General features: G+C 43.3%; 3 protein-coding genes across 3 annotated transcripts; 2 read left to right on the top strand and 1 right to left on the bottom strand.

Moving 5' to 3' along the window:
* Positions 1–900: 900 nt before the first annotated feature.
* On the bottom strand, positions 901–4991 carry sostdc1b (sclerostin domain containing 1b). Its single transcript, XM_056399538.1, has 2 exons — positions 3821–4991; positions 901–3033 (listed from the first exon to the last, which is right to left on the bottom strand). Exons 1-2 carry the CDS (start codon positions 4014–4016, stop codon positions 2606–2608), a joined length of 624 nt encoding a protein of 207 aa, XP_056255513.1. The 5' UTR covers positions 4017–4991; the 3' UTR covers positions 901–2605.
* Positions 4992–6351: 1360 nt separating this feature from the next.
* Positions 6352–9685, top strand: ssr2 (signal sequence receptor, beta). The gene is made up of 6 exons (XM_056398534.1): positions 6352–6462; positions 7151–7311; positions 7493–7591; positions 8097–8205; positions 8296–8373; positions 9242–9685. Exons 2-6 carry the CDS (start codon positions 7151–7153, stop codon positions 9350–9352), a joined length of 558 nt encoding a protein of 185 aa, XP_056254509.1. The 5' UTR covers positions 6352–6462; the 3' UTR covers positions 9353–9685.
* A 947-nt stretch (positions 9686–10632) lies between these two features.
* Positions 10633–24408, top strand: si:dkey-240h12.4 (death-associated protein kinase 2). The gene is made up of 12 exons (XM_056400120.1): positions 10633–10773; positions 14124–14275; positions 15407–15628; positions 16694–16832; positions 16922–17051; positions 18493–18541; positions 18840–18866; positions 19384–19536; positions 19691–19736; positions 22167–22256; positions 22357–22443; positions 22695–24408. Exons 2-12 carry the CDS (start codon positions 14214–14216, stop codon positions 22773–22775), a joined length of 1086 nt encoding a protein of 361 aa, XP_056256095.1. The 5' UTR covers positions 10633–10773; positions 14124–14213; the 3' UTR covers positions 22776–24408.
* The last annotated feature ends 1318 nt before the right edge of the window (positions 24409–25726 follow it).

Here is a 25726-nt window from a genome sequence, read left to right on the forward strand (position 1 = left end):
TGACAGTGTGGCGGAGGCTGACAACCACAAGGCGGTTATTTTTTACATTTATCATTTATTATGATAGAGAGGGGGGGGGGGGGGGGTGGGGGGGGGTGGGGGGGGCTCAAACCCGTGTTGCTACGGTTTGGACTTCGCCTTTATATCAACAACCAAGTTGCAGGTTTGAACCGGAATGTGAAAGCTTCTGATTTGAGTTTGTGATTGTGTGATCAGCAGGTTTCCTTCAGCTGTTTGAAGGTTTTTGAGTGTTTTGGTTTTATAAATTCGGCTCTCACCAGCAGCTGCTGTCAGAGAAACGGTCCCTGACCTCTACCTGCTCAGGTAGAACTCCGAACACCGTGGAGCATTTAGCAGCTGAAGAGCCAGGTATCTGTGAGCTGGTGAAACACTGATGAATGATGGTTGTGCTGTGTCTCCTGGATGTGCATGAAGGTGATGTCGGTGTTGTGTTTTCAGCTTGTTCAGCTTTAGCCTGTTAGCCTGTTAGCCTGTTAGCCGTAGACCAGAAGCTGTGACATGTTTTTGATCAGCGCTCCTGTTGACCCCTCACTGCACCTACAGGATACTATTGACAAAGGCGCATCAATCCTTTTTCCTCTGGGGGAACACAAGTTAAACATCCTGTTGTCATCCAGTGCAGGTGATTCTATTCAGAGCCCGCCTCAGCCCACAGCTTTCAGAGGGAAAACATGAAGGGATACATGAGACAATAAAGCGTCTTAACATGTTGCCGCAGCTGGAACGAGCCCCACTAGCCTGGAGGTAAAGGTATCCCCTTCACAATAAAACAAAGTAAAGAGAGTTTCATCACTGACTAATGCCTCTGTTGTTCAGGAGTTCCTGTCTGGCGTGCCTGCAGCCGAATGTCAGAAACAGAAAAACAGCCTCGCACACACTTCATCATCTTTATTTCAGACAGTGACAGAAATATAAAAAAACAACTTCAGCTGATCAGGTACAAAAATAAATTACATACAATTCACTCTGGAAACCCACAAACCGTCCCACATACTGCAGATTCACACTACAGGCTACTGAGCATTATTCTACTCTATATAACTCTAACTTCACATTTGAAACTTTTACATTATGATTGACATGTTTGTGTCCACAGTCTGATATTTGATTTGATATTCATGGTTTTTGATTTGGGTCTTTCAGCTGCGTCCTGGTGGAATCAGAGAGTAGAGTCACATGACTCTGGAAATTCAAAATGGCTGTGAAATGACAACTTCTGCTGATGCCAGAGTCCCGGTGGACCGCTCAGCTGTTCACTCTGAACACTGGCCGACCTGCACGTTCGGTGTGAAAGCCCCTGATACATGTGAACAAGCGTCAGACCTGATGTCATACTGTCAGACAGCAGCAGGTTTCCTCTGCACCGGACGACAGACTTGTCTTTTAAAATGAAAGGAGGGAGGTTTGACTCGTATTTTAAATCTAACCTCTCCTGGTCGGTCTATTGGCGTTTCGTCTCTCTGTAGTTCCTGTCTTTACTAAGGCCCTGTGTTGCCTCGTCAACAGTTGGTTCATGCCACAGACTAGTTCAACATTTTCAGTTAGCATATGGTTAGCGTTTAGCTTAGCATAAAGACAGGGAATGGAAAAGGTGTAAAACTCACTAATGGACATGTTTCTTGTTTGTTTGTCTGAACACACACAGAGAGGACGACAGCTGCTGTTTCCTGATTGGTCCTCAGGCCTCATCATCACACTGTGAGTGTGGAGCAGAGACCGGGACGAAGAGCCTGAACACGTTTGTACGTTTCTGTCTGTGCACAGATTGAACAAACAACAAGTGCAGGTCTGTCCAACTCTGGACGGAGCCAGGCTAGCTGTTCCCCCAATGCTTACGGCCTTTATGCTAAGCTAGGCTAACCGCAGGTTAGCAAGGTCAGTAGTTAGAACCCCGGTGTTATAGAAGTTGGACTGATCCTGTAGCTGAGCAGTTTCCTGCGTCACACTGATCTAACTCTGACACTAGTCACTGTCTCTGAACCCTCTGAGGTTGACGGATGTTTTTATTAATATCTCTGTGATAACACAGAGGAGAAATATGGTTTAAATGTTGTTAAGATCTGTCGACTCTCCACTTTCCATTTCTTATTCTTGTGAGATTGTAGATGACTCAGTGCTGGAGCTGGAAGGCCTCTAACATTCAGTTAAAGCAGAGTGACAGTCGGCGCTTAGACTCAATGATATTACAAAATCTCATTTTAGGCATTTATTAAACATTTATTTACTATTTCACTCATATTGCACTATTTTTATGAACCTAAGACTTTGGTAAACCCGGTTCAGTTCACCACATCAGTAATCTGGACAATTTCAAAAACTGGGCTTCAGTTTTTCAGCATTTGGGCCAAATGATCTTTTGCAAAGAGAGTCAGAAGGAGCTGCGATAGTTCTGAAGATTGTGATATAAAGATTTGGGCTTAATGTGATGTCAACCTTTTAGAAGGTGACTAAGAAATAGTGTAGGAATCCAGAAAACACCCATAGACCTCAGAGGGTTAAATATTTGCACACTAATAATTCATCCGTAGACGTCATGATGGAGACAGGAGTGTCTGTTGGAGACTCGGCTGTAGCTGCAGAGGTTTTAGTTGTCGGACTGCCGCCCGCCTCTCTCCTCGGGGGGTCCGGCCTTCCTCACATTTTTCCTCTGTTTCCCGCTCTGGACAGACGTGTCCTTGTGTCCTGAGTCATTCTGCTCTCTGGAGTAGCGCTTGCACTTGCAGGAGGTCACCACAGTTATCTTGTAGGTTCGGGAGCTTCCGTCCTGGCACTGCAGCCGGATCCGCTGGGTCCTGGTCCGGTCAATGACGCAGCGCCACTCCTGTGCGTCGCGGCGGCTCCAGTACCTCGTAGTGTGACCCCCGCTCCCGATCCAGTTGGGCAGCAGGTGGGCCGGCAGACACTCCCCGGCACACACCAGCTCCTTGATGGGGTTAACGCTGGTGCACTGGCCGTCAGAGATGTACTTCGTGGACCTCAGCTCCCTGCAGCCCACCTGGCTCTGGTTTGCACCTGAGACAGGAAACTGAATTACATATACACTCCAGTTCACCCTGAGGTCTACAGGAGTGTCACAGGTCACTTTAACATAAAGGTGACATAACAAACTGGTTGCAGTCGAACAGTCTAAATGATCTCTCTGACCTCTTCTCCTCGACCTCCATGGAAAACGTCATGAGGTCAAAGGTGAGAAGGAGAGTTCATCAGGACATACTTAACTGCAATTACACTAAACTTTTTTTTAACCAACTTTATTTATAAAATCTGGAGGATCAATTTAACCACAGAAACAGAGCAAACAGGAGTGAAATGCTGAAATAAGAAAACATGAAAGGAAAATACAAATAGAGAAAGTTGAGTTTTGTTTAGATTCATTATTTTCATTGCGTCACTAACTGCTTTGTTTTGGTTGTTTTGTGTTCTGACAGAACTGGACCAGACTCAGGTTTTATATCCTGTAGACAGGCAGGTACAGGACCACCTGGGTCCTGTCCACCTGGGTCCTGTACCTGGGAGGGTCTTTGGCAGCAGGAGCTGTGAGGATAAACTTTTCTGTCTGTGTACAACTGATCTCTAACCTTATGCTCACTCTGGCGCCAAAGTCTCCCTGACGTTTACAGATCACCTTCCAGGAGCATCACCCACTGGCACACGTTCATTGATAAAGATCCACCTGCTGCACAGGTCACCGCACTGAGAGTGACGTCATCCCTTCACTCAGACATCCATCTGAATCAATACCTGTCAACTATTACACACAAATCTCTTGAGTGCGTCGTGCGTAACCGTTTGGACTCACCATTGCGCAAGTCGTCCGCCGGCCGTCTCCCGCCGTTCCTCGCCTGGTTCGTGTCTTCATTGGCCGGCTCGTCCTGGGTGTCGTGGACCGGCTGAGTGTCCACGGACTCAGTGGCGTCGTTGTGAACAGCTGAGCTGCTCCTGCTCAGCAGCAGCAGGAGCGCGACGAGCTGGAGTCCGCTGGCGCGAGGGAGCATGCTGCACGTGGCTGGTCTGAGAGCTGCTGTCAGTGACAGTGTCACACCTGATGAATGACGGACCCGCTGCAGCCGGGGTTTATATACCCTTCTTGTTTATGAATGAACAAGACACGCCCACTTTAACAGCAGCTCTGAGGACCTGACAAAAGGATTCCTCTCTGTCCACTGCTGCTCATCAGCCAACTGTCCTGTCAACACTTAAAAGCTCCTCATCATCATGTGTCTTGATACTTTATTTTGAAATATGACATCATAAAGAAAAGAAGATATTTATTTCCAACAGAAAGAGAAACAGAACAAAACTAGAGTCAGCTCCTCGTGGTCGTATCCCTCCGCCACTCAGACTAGTTCCAGGTCACGTCCTGTTTATCCAGAGTCAGAGAGAATATGAACCACGTGTGTGAAATTTTGTCATAATATCTATGTGAAGTCTTGAGTAATGATCGTGATCTTGACCTTTGACCTTAAGCCACCAAAATCTAATCAGCTCGTCCTTGAGTGCAAGTGAACATTTGCACCAAATTTTAAGAAATTCCCTCAAGAAATTAGAGACATATCACGTTCACAAGGCCAAAACTGTGTTTAGTGAGGTCACCATGCCTATGACCTTTGACCTTTAACCTTTGACCCCCAAAATCTAATCAGTTCATCCAGAGGAATAACTAAACAACAGCAGCAGAAACACTGTGAGTGTTCATGTTCTTCCACGTCCTGAAGTCTTAATCGAGTCCTGTCTGTCCTCAGTACCTGGACTAGTGTCCAACCCCCGTCCCTACAGTCCCAGCTCAGTCTTTTAAACCAGGTTTAAACCAGCTGATTAAACCATGAGTCTCTGACTCTACAGGCGTCTGAAATGAGACACACACATTTTCACCTTTGCACCTAAATTGCAATTGAACAGTTTTTAAAAAACACAGACACAGACAGTTCTCAGTTAAAACAACAGAATGTTTGTGAAGACCAGATCCTCCATCTAACACAGTGTTAGACACAATGTGGAGTTGATGCAGGAGGAACCATGTGAACATGTGTGTACCTGTACCTGTACTGTGATGTGTAAGCCTATAAATGTTCCACCTGTGACCACACCTCAGTGATACAGTCAGAGGCGTCTGTCTCCCTCTAGAGGCCGAGCTGGGATCAGCGGTGTTGATCAGGACCGGGACCAGCAATCACAAAGTAAATATTATAATTGATCTTAATTAGAGCCGGACCACATGAAGCTTCCTGTTGACCTCAGGTGACCTGGAGGAATCTGTGTGTGCTGCTGTGAGACAACAACTCTACCCAGGGATGAGGTTTAGTTCGGTGTAACAGCTGCTAGCAGTAAGTGGTGTTACTCATATTAATTTGCTATAATGACTGAAAGTAAACAGCTAGTGCGACCTAACCATATTTTTCTTTTTTTATATAACAGTCAGAGCAGCAGTTGTGTGAACATAATATCTCCATGAAACATTGAAGGAACTTCTTCAAATTCAAATGGTCACCTATACCTTGACCTTTGACCTTTTACCACCAAAAGCTGATCAGTTCATCCTTGAGTCTAAATGAATGTTTGAGCCAAATTTGAAGAGGTTCCATCAAGGTGTAACTGAGATATGGTGCTCACGAGGCCAAAACTGTGAGGTTTGGCCTTGTGAGGTCACTACGCCCGAGACCTTTGACCTTTGACCACCAAAACCTAGTCAGTTCATCCTTGAGTCCTAGGCTGTGTCCAAAATCACTCACTACTCCTTATATAATCCGCTTTATAGTGAGTTTGCCATTTTGTTGTGCTGTGTGATAGTATAGTGATAAATGTTACTCACAGTATCCCACAATGCATCATGAAAAGTAGAATACAACCATGTGTACAACCGGAAACAGTAGAGAAACTGTATAGAGGATCTTTGGTACAACCGATGGTCACTAACCAAGCAATATAGACCATCATGCATTGCGCTCGCGCCGAAAGACAGAAAAACGGTGCGGAGCAAATGACCTGAGTCGTGTATTATAAGATTATATTATAATGTATGTATTATAAGATTATATTATAATACATCCATACCATTTTACCGATGAGCTCACTACATAGTCCTCTTCATTAAACTCCCTGGATACTTACAGAAAGGCGGGAGGAGAGAGTGATTTCAGACACAACTCTGGTGAATGTTTGTGACAAATTTCAAGAAGTTCCGTCAAAGCGTTTTTTGAGAAACTGTGTCCACGGAAAAACAATACTGTACAGAAAACAGTACGTCTCCCGCTCTGACTGTCGCCGGCACGGAGGAATAAAAACATTCAAAGTGCACCAGCGCCTCCCGGACACCAGGGGCGCTGCGCGGCCGGAGCCCTCTACGTGGCCTTCACGGACACGTCATGCCAACAGCAGCTTGAGGCTCGTGCGCAGGCGCCTCTCGATCTCTTTCATTACCTGCAGTTAGAGCTGAACTGAACGGTAAGAGACCGGGTGTCTGCTTCTTCTAATTCCACACATTTGATACTGATTTGATAATTAGAAATAATATTAGCTTCAGATATTAGCTTCAGATATTAGCTTCAGATATTAGCTTCAGGCTCTGTTGTTTGGCGTCAGTCTGGTCTGAAGTGACACGGCTCCTCTGGTCCACGTAAGCGTCGGTAACGGTCCGTTTCCAGCACTTTAGGAAGCTGAAATGTCAAAGTTTCAGTCATGAATGTTCTTAACTGTGAGAGGAGAAGCTCTGCTGGTGTCTCTGTGAATAAATATGAAACAGCGACAGGTTTAGCGGCAGTTAGCAGCTGTCAGCAGCAGTTAGCAGCAGTTAGCAACTGTTAGCCGTGAGTCTGTTTCAGGTCCAGCTTCAGACTCGAACCCTTGACGTGTTTCAGTGTTGTCTCCTCCATGAACGTGGTTTTCTACATGTTGTCTTTGATCTTGTGGATTTTAACTCTGATTGTGGTTAATTAAAGTCCTCTTCACTTCATAGCCAAATGTATGTGGACACCTGGACATTAACAGTCATATGAACATGTCCTGCCTCCAGTAAGTGGCTGAGGTGTCCATACACTTTGGACCTTAAAGATGATGTGTCTTCCCCTCCTCTCCTTCCTCTCCAACAGTTTTTCAGGTTGCATTGGTTTATTGTGGCCTGTTTTCTCTCCAGATGACGAAGATGCTGCCGTTGTTTGTGGTCCTGGTTCTGTTTGGTCTGGGCTCAGGAGAGGAGGGAGCCCGTCTGCTGGCCTCTAAGTCCCTGCTGAACCGCTATGCCGTGGAGGGCCGTGATCTCACCCTGCAGTACAACATCTACAACGTGGGCTCCAGGTCAGGACGGAGTACTCTCCTCTAGCTGAAGCTGTGAATAATCTGTTATTTAATATAAGTGCTCCTTGTTCTGATCAGTGCAGCCATATTGTTCATCAATATTTACTTAGTGGCTCAGTCAGGTATACCATGAGATACATGGCTGTCTAACTGAGTGCCCTCCTCTCGTCTGTCTCTGCAGCGCTGCCCTGGAAGTGGAGCTGTCGGATGATTCCTTTCCCCCTGAAGACTTTGGAATAGTTTCAGGAATGTTGAACGTTAAATGGGACAGGATCGCACCGTATCCTTGAGTCTGAATGTCTTCTTACCCTGTGTTTGTTGTTGGTTGTTGTTGGTAGATTAAAGGGAGAAAAAGACAGATTCACACTGATTTCATCCTTTGTCAACCATCAGATAACCTCTGGGTGTCTCTGTTAGCTGCCACTTGTTTGCAAATGAAACAGAGCATGGAAAAGTGAAATGATGACTCATCAGTATCACAGACAGCTGAAGTGATGAGACAGAGAAGGTGAAGCACTGTGGGATCTTTGAGAGACATGTGAAGTTTCTGAGGGGGCAGAGATCAGTGGAGAAGTTTCCATTAAACAGGTCGAAGCTTCATTTAGGACGTCACACAGAGAGAACAGCTTGAAGCCCAAATCTCTGACACACATCTCTGATGCAGCTGAAACACTCAACAGTAGGTCGGACTGTAGGAACATTATCTCTGAGAGTTGATTTCAGGTTGGTGAAGCTGGACGCTCCATCTTTTTTCAAGTTGTCAGCTTTAACTCAGGAACGTTCAGAGCCAGCAACGTCTCCCACACGGTGGTGCTGCGCCCCCTGAAGGCCGGGTACTTCAACTTCACCTCTGCCTCCGTCAGCTACCTGGCCCAGGAGGGAGGACAAGTCGTGGTAAAAGCAGTTGATTATCCTCATGGATCACAGCAGTTCAACATGTAGTGAAGTGAAGGAAACTGAACTGTTTGTTTGTCCGTCCTGCAGGTTGGCTACACCAGCGCCCCCGGCCAGGGAGGCATCCTGGCTCAGAGGGAGTTCGACCGCCGCTTCTCCCCACATTATGTAAGTGTTCAGACTGATGATCAGAGCAGCAGAAACCCAGTGAACCGAACATCTACACTGCTAGACCCAGGAACACTGCTGACAAATCTATTTTATTTTGATATGAGCTGGGCTCTTTATATCCATGGAATGTCTAGTACATCTACAGTATTACACAATTACACTGTGATTCACTGTGACATGAATTATGTAAAAAATTATGATTTAAAAATACAAGGTTGCAGATTTGAAATCAGTCGGCTTTGAGACGTGGTCTTGATTGATTTGGTTAACCTTTATTTAGAACTGTAACACACAGTATTGTACAAATTTTATTTTTATTTTCAAGCCCGGCCTCTCAAACGTGTTCAGGTAAATACACAGCCAATCAGCATTATTAGATCTCGAACCAAACATGCTGCATGACGCTGATGAGACTTACTCATTTTCACCTTTGGTACCAATCAGAAAAACATTTTTCAATCCTCGATAGAATCAATTTATGATGTTTGAAGCCTAAATACAATCAGCAGAAGTGATAAGCTAATGTTAGGCTATAAACCAACTACACCACGGTCACATGACTTCAACGTCACCACCACTAAACTTCACCTTGTGGTTTGATTAGCTCTGACCTCTTCTAGCAAAGCATCCAGAATAACTGTACAGGTGAGGTGTAGGTAGGCGTTCCTAATAAACTGAGGCTGCTTTAAAGAGATCAGGTAAAGACTTTGATCCTGTCGTCAACATTGGTACACTGTGCAGTTTATAGTTGCAGATGATACATGAGGATTTACATTCGAATGGCACTTAGACATTCACAAAGGACGAGAACTGTTTTTGTTTTTTGGACTGACCCTTGAACCTTCCCTCACTTCCTGTTCTCCAGCTGGACTGGGCAGCCTTCGGTGTGATGACTCTGCCCTCCATCGGCATCCCTCTGCTCCTCTGGTACTCCAGCAAAAGGAAGTACGACTCACCAAAGGCCAAGAAGAACTGAGAGGACACTGGGGTTAAGGCTTGGGGTTAAGGCTTGGGGTGGGGGTGGGGGTGGGGGTGGGGGTGGGGGGGTCAGTGGGCACAGGATCTCTGAATAACTTAATAACCCATATTGGGGGTGAAAGTTGAAAGAAAAGTACAGTGACCAAGAAACGTGCTGAGCAGCAGTGGAAGCAGCTGCTGGACTTTCCTTCATATGGCTTCATGTGGCAGAACAGTAACACTGGCAGTTACTGCTCTGACGGGGTTTTGCAGTTTTGTAATTGTGTGTGTAATGAACTGAATTCAGGTTTGTAGCCGGTTGTTGAACTGCAAAATAAATCAATAAAAACAGGATGGGTTTTTCTACAGCTGCGTCTGATTCCTGACATTTCACTGTCCAAAAAAAAAAACCAACACAGATTTTAAGATTGTTCTGTGTAAACAGAGGTCTGTGCTATGAAGCAGGATCAGAGGTTATCAAGTTAACTTCAGGTTTAACTCTCCATTTTCAGTCCTGCGGCACTGGTTAACTTGTTACCGGGGTAAATCTCCATGGTAACTGATGCTGAACTCCTAATCTGGGCCCTATTCCATCAAGGCAGATAAAGAAAAATCCTGGATTATTTTGTTAAATCTCACTCATAAATCAGAGTTCTGATCCATCTCTGTGGTTTATAGGATCCCTTATGGTCAGTTCACAAGTCCATCACTATATATTTTTAAAATATGTAAAATCAATTAAACGTGGAGGGATCCATGCAAAACCTTATAAATAAAACAATTCTCACAAAATTCAACAGACTACATTTTTTGCAGTATAGTGCAATAATGAAATGGTGTTTTATCTAAAACTTTTGTCTCACTTGAAGAGTGATTCTATTGGTTTTCTGCTTGATTTAAAAAAAAAAAAAAAAAAATTAAATTCTGACTTTAAACTCAGAATTCTGAGTTTCTAATATTTTTACATTACGTCACGTGATTTTTTTTTTTTTTTTTTACAATTCTGACTTTAATAAATTAAACTAAATCAAAGTCAGAATTCAACTAACTTCAAATGCAACGTCTGTATTTAATGACTATTTAAACTTCCTCCTTTATTTTGAAGACTGACAGCAAACCGGAAGTCATATATCAATCAGTTTTGCGCGTCCTTGTCAAAAACGAAGTTAAAAGATAAGGCATGTTCTTGAATGTCTTAACTTGCCGTGAACGCCCCTCCAGGTCGCTGAACTCGTATTTACGGTAAATCGGACATGATGACATCAGACTGTCGACCCGGGTGTTTTCCGCATTCCGCGAGCGTCAGGGCCGAGCAGAGCGCTCAGAGTAGCACGCGCGCACATCCTGGGACATTTCTCCGGAGCAGGAGCAGCGACACATCCATGGGATAGACGGCGGTTCACAGGAACATCCGAACCGGAATCCGAGCAGCAACGCAGGGTGAGTACGTCTCTATTCAGCGGCTCTGTAGCCGAAGCTGCGTCTGTGTCGATGGTCAGCGTGAAAACAACATGTCCGGCTTCATCTTTCCGTCTTTACTGATGAGACACTTGTCACCTGTGTCACCGCAGGGATCAGAGAGGTCCGGACACTAACTGAGTGTGGGAGAGATCTACACGTCTAAATATATGTAATGCTAAGAAAATAGGAAAAAATATAATGTACTATATAAATATAAATATAAAGACATTTCCACACTGAGATAATTATTAGTTATTCCTAAAACTGAGAAAAGGTGGTGCGGTAATGATCTCTAGTCTTTAGTGATCCCTGGTTGTAACTTGTGTCTGTGTGTTGGTCCCGCTCTGACACCGAGGAGCTGATGTGACACTTGACATGATGCAGTTAATGTTCATTCCTCCTGTCAACAGGCTGCAGTGAAAACCAGCCAGGCTCTCAGCGAATCATAACAAATTAAGATGTATAATGATAATAATGATAATAATAGTAACAATAAAGAGACATTTAATGAAATTAATAATAATAATGATAATAAAGATACAACAATAGCACAAATAATATGACTAATAATAATGATAAAGAGACTAATAATAATAATAGTAATAATAATAAAGTGACAGATAACGAGACTAATGATAATAATAATAATAATAAAGTGACAGATAATGGGACTAACGATAATAATAATAATAATAATAATAATAAAGAGACAGATAATGAAATGAAACACTAAACTACAGAGAGAAGAAGTTAGAAGTATGTATTAATGGAGTATGAAGGAGAACAGTTGGAGAGGGGGAGGAGGAGCTCGGTGCATCATGGGAGCCCCCCCCCCCCCCCCCCAGCAGCGTAACTAAGAGCTGGTTCAGGACTCACCTGATGCAGCTCTGACTATAAGCTTTTTTTTTTTTTTAATTATATCTTTATTTGGAACGGACAGAAGAGTACATCTGCATGGCATCAACAATACAGCAGAAGTAAATGCCATTCCAGTTTTTGTTTTAAATACAGAAAATGTGCAACATCAGACTCAGGGGGTCAGACCCTGTTCGATCTACGCTTTAAGCTTTATCAAAGAGAACAGTTTGAAACCTGAGCTCAGGTGTAGAGAGGGAGTCTTCCTCCTGGACCCAGACCCGGAGCTGGTTCCTCAGGAGAGGAGCCTGACAGCTGAAGGTTCTACCTCCTGTTCTAGTCTTAGAACCTCTAGGAACCAGAGAAGACCTGCATTTAGAGAGAGGAATGTTAGTGGAGGTAATGAAGCTAACACAGGAGAGATATGATCTCGTGTAGTTCCTGTCAGCACTTGCACCGCAGCATGTTGGATCAGGTGTGTGTATGTGTGTGTGTGTGTGTGTGTGTGTGTGTGTGTGTATGTCAAGTCAAGATCTATCCAATCCATCACACACAAATGTATAGTGTGTGTGTGTGTGAATCACATGTTGTAGCTTGTCAGTGTAAAACCTGTATAGACTACAGGTGTTTGCAGCAGGTACGGCCTCTGCTGAGAACCTGTAATTTAAAACCTGGGTTGGATTGCAAGGGTGTGGAGGGCAGAAGGGGGGGCGGGGGGCCTGGGGGCGGGGGGGCTCAAGGATGTCTTGCCCAGGGGCCTCTGCAGCTGTAGTTTCTTCACCTCGTGTGTGTGTGTGTGTGTGTGTGTCAGAGCAATAGTCATTTTGCTTTCAGCTTGTCCGTCTGTCCGTCTCGTTGTCGTGGACACGATCTCTCAGAAACACTTGGACTGAACTCCTTCAGGTTCGGCACAAACATTGACTCAAAGATGAACTGATTAGATTTCTGTGTCACACTGAAGGTTGGGAGCCGTGTGATAGAGGAATCAGAGAGGGAGGGGGGCAGGGCAACACTTCCGTTATAATATTAATAAAATATTAAAATAAATAACACACTTAATCCTCAGGTGAGTCACAGAAGGGACAGAGAGCTGATGATGTCACAGTGGGCGGGGCAGGGGCAGAGCATCCACCTGTACGCTTGAGTTAACTTATTGTAATATGGCAGCACAACGTTAAACAGCCCCGCAGCACAACCTGAAATCAGGAAGTGCTACACCAACATGTGCTGTGAACCTCTGTGGAAACTGATGATGTCATCCACCTTCCTCATAGATAGTAGACTGTAGAAATACAGATACAGTAAAATAATGTCACGAGTCTCAGAAGAACTTTCATGTTAACCTCACGGTGCTGAAACGAACCAGATCAAATGGTGAATTCATGCTGTATTTTCTTGTCTTAGTTCACTTTTATTTAAATCAATGTATAACTCAGCAAACAGCTGATCAGGTGGTAAGGAGAGCAGAGAGCTACACCTGACAGGAAGTGCTTCATCAGCGCCCAGAGCCTGAGCACCTGAATGATCAGGTTATTCATGGTAGAGCTTCACACCATAGACGTTTACACACAGACGCCACAGTGCTCGCCGCGACACGTCAGTGTCGCCGCCATATTGGAGCGAGAAGACGGGCCTGTGAGCAAATAGGAATAAACGGAGGAGCTGCAGTTTTTTTCTGGATAAAAAGAACAATAACGTTTATATGGTTATATGGTTTTTATAATCAGGCGTTTCTGATCCACGAGCTGTAAAAATAAAAGTCTGGGCTCCAGTTACTCAGAGGCGTCACAGGGTTTTCTGTAGGAGGGGTGTGTGTCTGCTTGACATGAAGTGAATCACAGAGAAGCACTCTGACCATAAATGACAAATAGGAGATAAATATATGGAGGTTAACACCGACTGACGGCAGCAGCTCTTTGGTTTGAATCAGGAAAAACCTTGAAGTGGAAAAACCTTTGTGACCTTCAGCTCGTGTGCAGTCACAGTATTTTTAGACAGAAGGTCAGATAACATCTGTTCCAATCTGGAACTACATGTTTCTGGGTGACGTCCAGTGCAAACACACTAACACACACTCCGAGGCCCCGAGGCCCCGAGGCCCCGAGGCCCCGAGGCCCCGAGCCTCAAGCAGCAGCTGCAACTAAAATATGTTTCACTGTGTTTAAACGCTGAGAGGCTGAAGAACTGGTTTCTCTCCTGAGCTTCTATTTTTTCTTGTTATTCTTCACCATTTAGTGGTTTTTCCTTTTAGGATTGAGGTGTTTAGTGGCTGAAATTATATTTTGTACCTGCAGAGACTCGACTACTATTATTACGTTTCTTTACTTGTATTCTATTTTCTGTTTCTGATTTGTGTGAAATAGATAGATGAATGAAACCCCTGTACCTGTAACGGTAGAGCTCATCACGTCAGATCTTTATCAGCTGGTGCAGTACACTCTGTCAACATGTCACCTGTGCTGTGTGTTACTCAGGTGTAGGTTTGGTGTGTGCAGAGTGCAGAGAGGATCATGAACCGCTGGACGTCGGCTGTTCAGTAGCAGGGAGTGGACTCACAAACCAACATGGCCGTCTTCAAGCCCGAGAACGTGGAAGACTTCTATGAGATCGGGGACGTCCTGGGCAGGTAAGGACGGCACGGTGCCGTCGTTACAGAGTCTGTTGTCGTGTCGTGACGATGAAGGTGAAGTGTTAATTTTCAGCTGTGAGATTCTGCCACGACAACCAGAGCTGCTGTCACTGCACAGCTGTGGCTGTCTCCTCAGCAGTGATGTCTCTGTTATCAATATCAGGTGTCAGACAGGTAAGGTAGGTAAGGTAATAACCGCGGTCACTTTGGGTTTTTACATCTCCTCCTCACATCCCTCTGCTCACTGTGGGAAACCGTGTGGAGCGTGCTGGTTCGACTCAGAGGTTCACATCCTCATGTGCAGGAACCGATGTGTTTCGTTATTTATGCTCCTGACCGACTTTAACGTCCAACTGCAGGAGCAGAACAGGAACTGAGAGCTGATAAAAACACATGGCCAGAGTCAAATTGACATTTAAGGTGTATTGATTGATTTCCAAACGTCAATCATGCATCGAGTAACACACAAGAAAACATTCCACCTTAAAAGATGGTGGTAGCTGCTGCAGACTCTGAGCTGCTCAGTGATTAAATGGTTAATTAGTGAAGAATTAAAGACAGAAAACTTCCTTTCATTCATCCTTCCCTCTGTTTCTTTATCTGTGATGCTTTTACACAGAAACATGACAGAGTCCGTCTGTTAAACTTGGACAGTAAGCTAGCTTAGCTACGTTTTCATAGCCTAGCCTGTTAGCTTAGCTTCCCTGAACAGATGTTTCCAGTGTGATTTCACTTGCTCGACACGAGTCAGTAAATGAAATCATTCAAAACACAAACTACTTCTGTTCATTCACCTGCTGCTTAATGCTAAGTTAACTACAGCCTGCTACATCCATTGTGAAGTCTGATATCCCTGATCAAACTGTTCATAAAGTCATGTGATCATGTGATCATACTTCACTGATCTGTGGAAAGGTGAGCCTTAGTGTCCAGATGTTTACAGACAGATGTGTGTGAGTTTGTTGGTGCTTGTTATTCATTCTTTCTTTAGTTCAGATGTTTGCATTGAAATGCAGTTGAAACAGTAAAGACACAGGTCCAGTCACATGACTTCCTGTCTGACAGCAGCTGTCGCAGGTAAAGAACCGACTGTCTGAGTGTTGACAGCGGATCATGTCTCTGCTCCAGTGGGCACTTTGGTCAGGTTCGGCGGGTCTGTGAGCGAGCGTCTGGGACGTGTTGGGCGGCCAAGTTCCTGAAGATCCGGAAGAGCGCGTGCAGCCGCCTGGGGCTGGAGCGGAGCGGCGTGGAGCAGGAGGTGGAGATCCTCCAGGCCATACAGCACCCGAACATCGTCACCCTCAAAGACGTTTTTGAGAGCCGAGCTGAAGTGGTGCTGATCCTGGAGCTGTGAGTACACAAGAGTGTGTGTGTGTGTGTGTGTGTGTGTGTGTGTGTGTGTGTGTGTGTGTGTGTTCCCAGGTTAATTCAGTGTGAGCCGAAGACATTTTGACTTGTCACAGCAGGAACACACACAGCTGTCACTGCCAGTTTAAGTGCTGGCTCTGTTCTATGTAGCTGTCAGGAACTCTCAGCAGGTCGGCCCTGAACTGAACCTGAGGGAAGGGTGTGTGCACACACACCTTAAACACCACACTCCCTGCCAGTCAGTCAGTCCTGCTTCCACTTTATATAGAAATATCAGCTCAGTGACAAACCTCAGTGGTTCAGAGGTCAGCAGGAAACTGAGTCCAGGATCCTCCTGTAGAAGTGACACAGGTCTTCATCATCAGGGATGAAGATGCTGATGAACTCCTGCAGCAGTGGGAGGTAATAATGAGGCAGGTCGACAGAACAGCTGTATGTTATGACTAAAGAGTGAAAGTTTCAACAAAAAATTTTCCAAGTTTTATTTCAGACATGGAGGCAGTTTGTATCTGACCTCTGGTGACCTTGAGAGGTCAATAACCTCAGCATTGCATTTCTGCCCCATTCCTCTATTATATATATGATCGTGTTTATCTTTGACAAAATTGCATGAAGATGCTTATTTGCTGCTCTGGTTGTGTAACATCATTTTGCTTAGAGCACCAGTCCTGATTCTCGTTTCTATTGGGTTTAATGGAGGTCGAATCTGAACATGTGCAGTCAGCACATATTTCAGGACTCGTGTGTATAAAGGCTTTCTGTGCTGCTTTCAGGTAGACGATATTAAAGGCAGAAAAATGTCACTAACTACTTAAATATACAACGTGTTGAAAGTTGAAGTTGCTGCTGCTGAAGTAGGAAGGTCCGGCTAAACATCACAACTGCCTGTCGTTGTCCTGTGACGAGTGGCTTTCATCTCCTCGTGCATGAGCTTCACTCAGGGGGAACTCAACTGACTGAACTACTTGATATCACCTGTTCTGACTCAGAGTTAATCAAACCGGAGTTCAGGTTTGAACTCAGAGTTTGTTCTGTCTGGTGTTGTAGCGTCAGCGGAGGCGAGCTGTTTGACTTCATCGCTGAGAAGGAGAACCTGTTGGAGAGTGAGGCCATTGAGTTCATGAAGCAGATCCTGGAGGGGCTGGGATTCATGCACAGCAAGAACATCGCCCACTTTGACCTCAAGGTAACAGTGACCCCCCCCCCCGAACTGTGGGCTTCAAATCACATTAAACTATGTTCACCCGCCGTAATGATGTTATTCTCTCCGTTCAGCCAGAGAACATCATGCTGTCAGACAAAGTGTCTCCACACCCCGACATCAAGCTCATCGACTTTGGCCTCGCCCACCGTTTCCACCAGGGGGAGGAGTACAGGAGCACCAGCGGCACCCCCCAGTACATCGGTGAGGAAGACGAGTCCTTCACTTGACACGACACTCCTCCGTCCGTCGCACTTCTTCTGTGGTAGAACCAAATCAAAGAACCACAGATAAGACACCCCACAGGTGGTAGTTCTGAAGGACCAGTGTCGTCACAGGAAAAGCAATAAATATTCATATTTTAATATATTTTATTTAGAATAGGAATTGTTAAAAGAATTTGGATTCCCTCTTCAATTTCCTTTTCCTTTTTCCAGCTGCTTTTCATATTAGCTCATCAGCTTAGTCATTTAGCTTCTCCTGTTAGCCTCTCTGTGACGCTCTGCACCTTCAGTGCTGGTAAAACCTGATATGACCTGTTAGCTCTCCAACCAATCAGAGAGCTTCTTTAATCCTGTGGCCAATTGGGATTGTTTAGCCTGGTTTTACACTGAAGGCCCAGAGAGTCACTGAGAAGCTAACAGGGGAAGCTAAATGAAGCTAATGAAGCTAATCGATTAGCTAACTGGAAAAGGAGAAGCAGCTGGAAAAAGGAAATGGAAATTGAATCCAGGAAGGTGTTCCCACTTTTAAAATGCCCTTTAAATAGGTTTTTAAATTCTAATGAGTTAATAAATGTATTTATAAATGGTATTTTGTAAATCCACTTTTAAATCTTTATTATTTATTGATTGTTAATTTATAAGTTCTTTTTACAATTCCTATTTTTAATGCCTGTTAAAATATGAAATTAAGGAAATGCTTTATTACTTTCCTGTGACGTCCCTGGTCTTCCTCTGATGTAGACAGACGCTTCATCCCCACCAGTGCCACCAGAGGTTAAAGTACTTATTAGCAGTAATAAAGGGAAAAAAGCTCATTTCTAACTCACGTTAACCTGAAAGGTCCAGATGGAAGAAAAATGCATCATCTGCTCCTCAGTGGAAACAGAGTCTGTAACTGTGTCCGTGTGTCGGTTCAGAGCAGAATATCAATACGCCTTTCTTTACAGTGCTCGACGCTCCGTGAACAGCGTAGGAGACATAATAATTCACTCTTATCAAACTATTGATGAATTAGTCCAAAAGATTGAAAACAAAACCAACAGCCTGTTCACTGCAGAGCTTTTTCAAAGTAGTGTGGTCAGACGTCACTGAGCCACAGTGTCGACAAAGGGTTTTATTAATAAAGTAGGTCTACTGGATTCATACAGAATATTATATATGTATGTATACAGCCATATTCTTGCTACGTGACAGTTAAAATAACGAGAATATTTTCCATGGACGTAAAATGATTTATTTTCAAATCTAAAACGGCGCCAGGAGTCCAGATTCTGGATGTTTGAGTGTGTGAGAAGCAGCAGAAGAAATTTTGAAAGTCAAATCAGAAAACAGTGTTTTCACACCCCCCCCCCTACCCCCCCCCCACCCCCCCACCCCCACAACCACCCCCCCCACCCCCCCCCCACACCTCTCTCTTTCAGCCCCTGAGGTGATCAACAATGAGGCTCTGAGCACAGCAGCAGATATGTGGTGAGTGTTGTGTCCTCACACAGTGTTCTGCATATTTTCTCATGTACAGAAACTACACACACACACACACACACACACACACACACACACACACACACACACACACACACACACACACACTCACATGTACAAGCCTTTCGCTACTATTTTCAGTGTCACTGCTCTGTGTCTGTATGAGGAGGGTGAATTCTTCTGTCAGTGGCGTGTCTGGGCCTGATCTGGGCCTGATCTGGGCCTCACTCGGGTCTCAGCCTGGTTGTCATGACTCCCTGTGTCTCTATGTGTCTTTCTCCTCCAGGAGCATCGGAGTCATTACATACATACTGTAAGTTCAAGTGTGTGTGTGTGTGTGTGTGTTGAGAGGCATGTGAGCATGTGCAGACATTAAACCAGCCTTTCTCAAAGTGTGGTTCGTGGACCACTAGTGGTACACAAGTGACCCCTGGTGGTCCACGAGTAAATTAGTTCAAATATGTTTTAACTTCAGTGTTTCTCAAACTGTCTGAGTGACTGATCTTTAAAAAAAATCATGAATTTAAAACATTGAGCTTTTTATGTGTGTATGATGTATATTACAATCAGCTGATGGGAGCGTGTGTGTGTGTGTGTGTGTGTGTGTGTGTTACAATCATGGTTATATTTGGTTGCATATGTTAAACTGTGGGAGGGCAAATTAACTTTAGTGTTGATTTAATACTATAAATAATAAGTACTTTATTAATGGGACACAGGTCAGATATCGTGTTGAGACGTGAACAGTGGACGATGGTGAACTGTGAGCAGCTTCCTCTGGACGGATGTAGACGTGGTCTCTCACTCTCTCTGTCTCCCTCCGTCCTCAGACTGAGCGGTCTGTCTCCGTTCCAAGATGAGACTGATGAAGAGACCCTGAAGAACATCATCGCCTTGAACTATGAGTTTGATGCTCAGAGTTTCAGCATGACCAGCTCCATGGCCAAAGACTTCATCCAGAAACTCCTGCTGCAGAGCCCCAGGTCGGTTGTCCAGGTCCAAAATGTGTTTATCCAGAATCATGATATGATGAATTACCTGACGTCTGATTACATGTGATGTGTCATGTAAAGACATAAGTACAGGAAGGTGTTACTCCTCTCCTCACCTGTTGTCATCTTCGTTGTTGTGTTGCAGTGAGAGAATGACAGCTGAGGAGTGTCTGCTTCATCCATGGATTAAGGTATCTACACACACTGTTCAGGCTCCAATGGTTTACAGCACCGTGTGGTAAACAACATGATGCTGTAAATAACACAGTGCTGTAAACAACGTGATGCTGTAAACAACACGATGCTGTAAACAACGTGATGCTGTAAACAACGTGATGCTGTAAACAACATGATGCTGTAAACAACGTGATGCTGTAAACAACACAGTGCTGTAAACAACACAGTGCTGTAAACAACATGATGCTGTAAACAACATGATGCTATAAACAACATGATGCTATAAACAACATGATGCTGTAAACAACACAGTGCTGTAAACAACATGATGCTGTAAACAACGTGATGCTGTAAACAACATGATGCTGTAAACAACGTGATGCTGTAAACAACACGATGCTGTAAACAACACGATGCTGTAAACAACACGATGCTGTAAACAACACGATGCTATAAACAACATGATGCTGTAAACAACACGATGCTGTAAACAACGTGATGCTGTAAACAACACGATGCTGTAAACAACACAGTGCTGTAAACAACACAGTGCTGTAAACAACACGATGCTGTAAACAACACGATGCTGTAAACAACACGATGCTGTAAACAACACGATGCTGTAAACAACACGATGCTGTAAACAACACGATGCTGTAAACAACATGATGCTGTAAACAACACAGTGCTGTAAACAACACAGTGCTGTAAACAACATGATGCTGTAAACAACACAGTGCTGTAAACAACACGATGCTGTAAACAACACAGTTCTGTAAACAACACGATGCTGTAAACAACATGATGCTGTAAACAACACAGTTCTGTAAACAACACGATGCTGTAAACAACACAGTTCTGTAAACAACACGATGCTGTAAACAACACGATGCTGTAAACAACACGATGCTGTAAACAACACAGTTCTGTAAACAACACAGTGCTGTAAACTACATGATGCTGTAAACAACACAGTGCTGTAAACAACACAGTTCTGTAAACAACACGATGCTGTAAACAACACGATGCTGTAAACAACACGATGCTGTAAACAACATGATGCTGTAAACAACATGATGCTGTAAACAACACGATGCTGTAAACAACACGATGCTGTAAACAACGTGATGCTGTAAACAACATGATGCTGTAAACAACATGATGCTGTAAACAACACAGTGCTGTAAACAACACAGTGCTGTAAACAACATGATGCTGTAAACAACACGATGCTGTAAACAACACGATGCTGTAAACAACACGATGCTGTAAACAACACGATGCTGTAAACAACACGATGCTGTAAACAACATGATGCTGTAAACAACACAGTGCTGTAAACAACACAGTGCTGTAAACAACATGATGCTGTAAACAACACAGTGCTGTAAACAACACGATGCTGTAAACAACACAGTTCTGTAAACAACACGATGCTGTAAACAACATGATGCTGTAAACAACACAGTTCTGTAAACAACACGATGCTGTAAACAACACAGTTCTGTAAACAACACGATGCTGTAAACAACACGATGCTGTAAACAACACGATGCTGTAAACAACACAGTTCTGTAAACAACACGATGCTGTAAACAACACGATGCTGTAAACAACACGATGCTGTAAACAACACAGTTCTGTAAACAACACGATGCTGTAAACAACACGATGCTGTAAACAACACGATGCTGTAAACAACATGATGCTGTAAACAACATGATGCTGTAAACAACACGATGCTGTAAACAACACGATGCTGTAAACAACGTGATGCTGTAAACAACGTGATGCTGTAAACAACATGATGCTGTAAACAACACAGTGCTGTAAACAACACAGTGCTGTAAACAACATGATGCTGTAAACAACACAGTGCTGTAAACAACATGATGCTGTAAACAACACAGTGCTGTAAACAACACAGTGCTGTAAACAACGTGATGCTGTAAACAACATGATGCTGTAAACAACACAATGCTGTAAACAACACAGTTCTGTAAACAACATGATGCTGTAAACAACACAGTTCTGTAAACAACACGATGCTGTAAACAACACAGTGCTGTAAACAACGTGATGCTGTAAACAACATGATGCTGTAAACAACACAATGCTGTAAACAACACAGTTCTGTAAACAACACGATGCTGTAAACAACACAGTTCTGTAAACAACATGATGCTGTAAACAACACAGTTCTGTAAACAACACGATGCTGTAAACAACACAGTGCTGTAAACAACATGATGCTGTAAACAACACAGTGCTGTAAACAACATGATGCTGTAAACAACACAATGCTGTAAACAACACAGTTCTGTAAACAACATGATGCTGTAAACAACATGATGCTGTAAACAACACGATGCTGTAAACATATAGCAACGTGTTGTTTACAGCATGTTGCGGATAGAGAGAACAGATGTTTCTGTCTTTTTCAGCCAATCACACGCAAACAGGCGGCCAATAGGAATAGATCCTCAATCAATATGAAGAACTTTAAGAAGTTCAACGCCAGGAGGAAATGGAAGGTGAGTCTGGACAGTTCTCCACCATCCAGGTACGATCCTTAACAACATTCAGGGGTTGTGATGGTTGTAAGCTTTAATGAACCCCCCCCCCCCCCCCCAGATGTCCTTCAACATGGTGTTAATGTGTAACCGGCTGGTCCAGTTGAGGCTGCCGTGTAAGGGAAGCTCAGATCCAGATCCACTACAGGTGAGACACTTTCTGTCTAATCTACTTTAGTTACGTCAGTTTTCAAGAGACACTCAACACTGAATCTCTTCCATCTACACTATAACAGTTATAATAAGTCACTAATGTAGTGTTTATACCAGTTAGACCAGGTCAGAGCAACATTAGACCAGGGTTGGACCAGGTCAGACCAGGTTAGTTATGTATGATATGTAAACAGAGTAGTTTTGTTTAGATCCACGTTGTGAACCTGTAATGATGCTTTTCTCCAGAGACAATGTGAAAGTGACGTCGAGGACACAGAGAGCAAACCTGCCTCTCTGCTGCGCCGAAGACTCAGCAGCAATTCATAGAGCCGACCGGGGGGGGGGGGGGCAGCTGGGTCCAGGTCCAGGTCCAGGTCCTGGTCCTGGTCCTGGTCCTGGAGGGTCGGATCACTGAGGGGAAATGCTCCACTGTTCAAGTGAGATGGATGACGAAGTGTTACACACTGTCGCAGAAGTGCCTGGGACGTCTGATGAACTTCTCTTCATGACGAAATAAACTCACTGAAGACACGTGGCTTTCATGGTTCAGGTTCTGGTTCTGGTTCTGGTTCTGGTTCTGAGGGTCAGACTGGATCTGGATCCTAACTGATTTGATAACACGAGCTTTGTGGAACTGTATTTACAGAAAATGTGAAGCTAAATTTATGTCCAAGTCTTCCATGACGTTTACACTGATGCCAATGTTTTAGAGACGTACATACACACATATAAATATATATATATATATATTTATAAATATAAATATAAATGTGTGTGTATTCTTGTTTTAATGTTGTCCTGTGAAGCCTGAAAAACACAAACGCATGAAGTTCAGCTAATAAGAAAATTATAGTTTGTTAATACCGACATTTTGTTTTCTGTCAGTTATGATCATGAAGTGAAAACAGCTGAGATCTGAGAGCAGTGACATCACCACAAACAGGTGAGACAGCTGATGAATGAGACACCCCCCACCCCCCCACTTCAACTTTGACCCCTGTAATTATCCCAGCTGTGAGCACTCTCAGTTCTCCTGGTGGATTGTTATTGGTGGTTACTGTGGTCACACCCCATTGGACATATTTTTAGTGACATCACATGATGAATTCCTGAGGTGAACACAGTGTTATCGTACCTGAGCTGGAATAAACCTCAGGCCCCTTTAAAACGATGACTTCACCACAAAATGGAAAGTTTCAGCTTTGGGTGGGTGTGGTCACAAGACACCTTTGCTCCACCTGTCCCAAGCAGTGATGTCACGGCGTACTCACAGTCTCAGGTGCACTTCACTCACAAATATCCTGAACACTCTTGATCTTCATAAAACAATCTCATGTAGTCTCTGTTTTTTTTGTTTTTGTTTGTTTTTTTAAATGATTGGTTGTATCTTTGCTCGTTACCTGCACGCTTGGTTGCCATGGAAACGTAGAAACGCTCCCCTGGCTTCTCATCCGTGTTGACTGAAGAGTTCCTCATGAGGACATCTAACATGATGTTTTGTTCAGCTGCTGTTTCCAAGCAACCTCACATCCACTGATGTTCAGACATCAGCACAGAGCTGGGAGGGAATCTGGGGGTCGGGGGGGTTTTGTGTGTTTTGGGGGTTTTTATGGGTTTTGTGGACGTGACGCCAGTCAGTGTTTGAATCAGTGCTGTACATATTACGTCTTTTGTACTGTCATGTGCTGTATAAATTTAAAATGGTACATTCATGCATGTCATAAACAACCCCACTACCTACAGTCGTATTTTATTATTAGTATTTTGAAAAACTGCCAAAGCTCATCATGTTGTGTCTGTTCTCAGTCCAATCTGTCAGTGACTGTTTCATTTCCTGTTCATGTTGCTCAGTTGAGTCATGTGACTCAGATCAGCCAATCTAATCAGTGTCCACCAATCACATGTGACAGACCACGACTGATTAAAGGTGACGGTTAGAATAAAGGACATTTTTGATTAATGATTGAGTTATTCTTGTATCATCAGCACAGTGACCTCTGACCTTTGGACACTCACAGCATGTGTTGCTTGTGTTTGTTTTTTGTTTGTTTTTTGTAAATTTTGAATTTACAAACTTTAAGACAAGTAGTATGAATAAACACTACATTAGAGACATTTACACAGTGATAATAAATTAGGTACAAAAGCGCAAAACAACAACAAACTAAATATAAACAGAGTAAATCAAAATATTCAAATATGAAATAAAAATAAAAACTTACATATTCAATAGTGAGGTCGTTTTCTAATAATATAAAAAGATATTGCATTTGTTTAGATTTTATTAATTTCACGGACTAAGTATATATAGTTTTAATTCATTATAATACGACGTGAATATCTGTGGGGACTTTATAAATTTAGCCTTATGGATAAAATAATTTGCTAAAATTAGCAAAAAATCGTTAATTAGGTCCGATTTTATGTCCTCTAGTAATACACCAAAAATTATATTATTATAACCTATAGTAGTAATTGCCGTGGTTTTGTTTCTTAACCATTCCACCTTCACAGAAAAGGCAGTTGTCTCCTGTGTTGGTGTCACCTCAGCCAGCTGAGACACACTCACAGGTCACATGAACCTGTGTTTCGCTCTGACCATGCAGATCAGCCCATGGAAACAGTGTCAGTGGAGACAGAGCTCCTTCCTGTTGTGCTGTGTCATCCAGTGTTGTGCATGAACCTACTCACTTTTTGCTGAACCATGAACTGAATGTAGCTGTTTGCTGAGAGTGGACTACGCTCGCACACCAGAAGGTGGCAGGAATGCACCAAAATACTGTCTGCCAACCGCCAAATAAACCCAAATAACACCAGAAGAACAAATAAAAATTTTTTTTTTTAAACAAATCAACAGTCGAAAAGGCACAAATCACATTCAGGATAAATGCAGAAGCTGTAGGAACAACTGAGCAAGCAGTAATACAAATATAAATATAGATCAGAGGAAAGAAAATGGAAAAATAGATAAATAATAAGAAAAATAAGGGAAAAAACTTAAACAATTATACATATAAAACAAAAATAAAAGGGACAAAATAAGAGATGATGGGCCTTTTTACTATTACAGCATTTCATATATTTTATATACAGTATTATTTCATTTAAATAAGCATAAAATATAGGTGTGGTTTTTAAGAAACGGCATTTATTTATAAAATATTTTGCTTAAAGTATTTTCATTCCCAAACTCCATGTTTTTGTTTTCCATTTGAAGACCAAATTTTATATTTTTATATCTCAGAGTTAAAACAATGTGATTATTACATGTCATCCAA

This window comes from Seriola aureovittata, chromosome 16 (assembly GCF_021018895.1).
Source record: "Seriola aureovittata isolate HTS-2021-v1 ecotype China chromosome 16, ASM2101889v1, whole genome shotgun sequence".
Taxonomy (NCBI): domain Eukaryota; kingdom Metazoa; phylum Chordata; class Actinopteri; order Carangiformes; family Carangidae; genus Seriola; species Seriola aureovittata.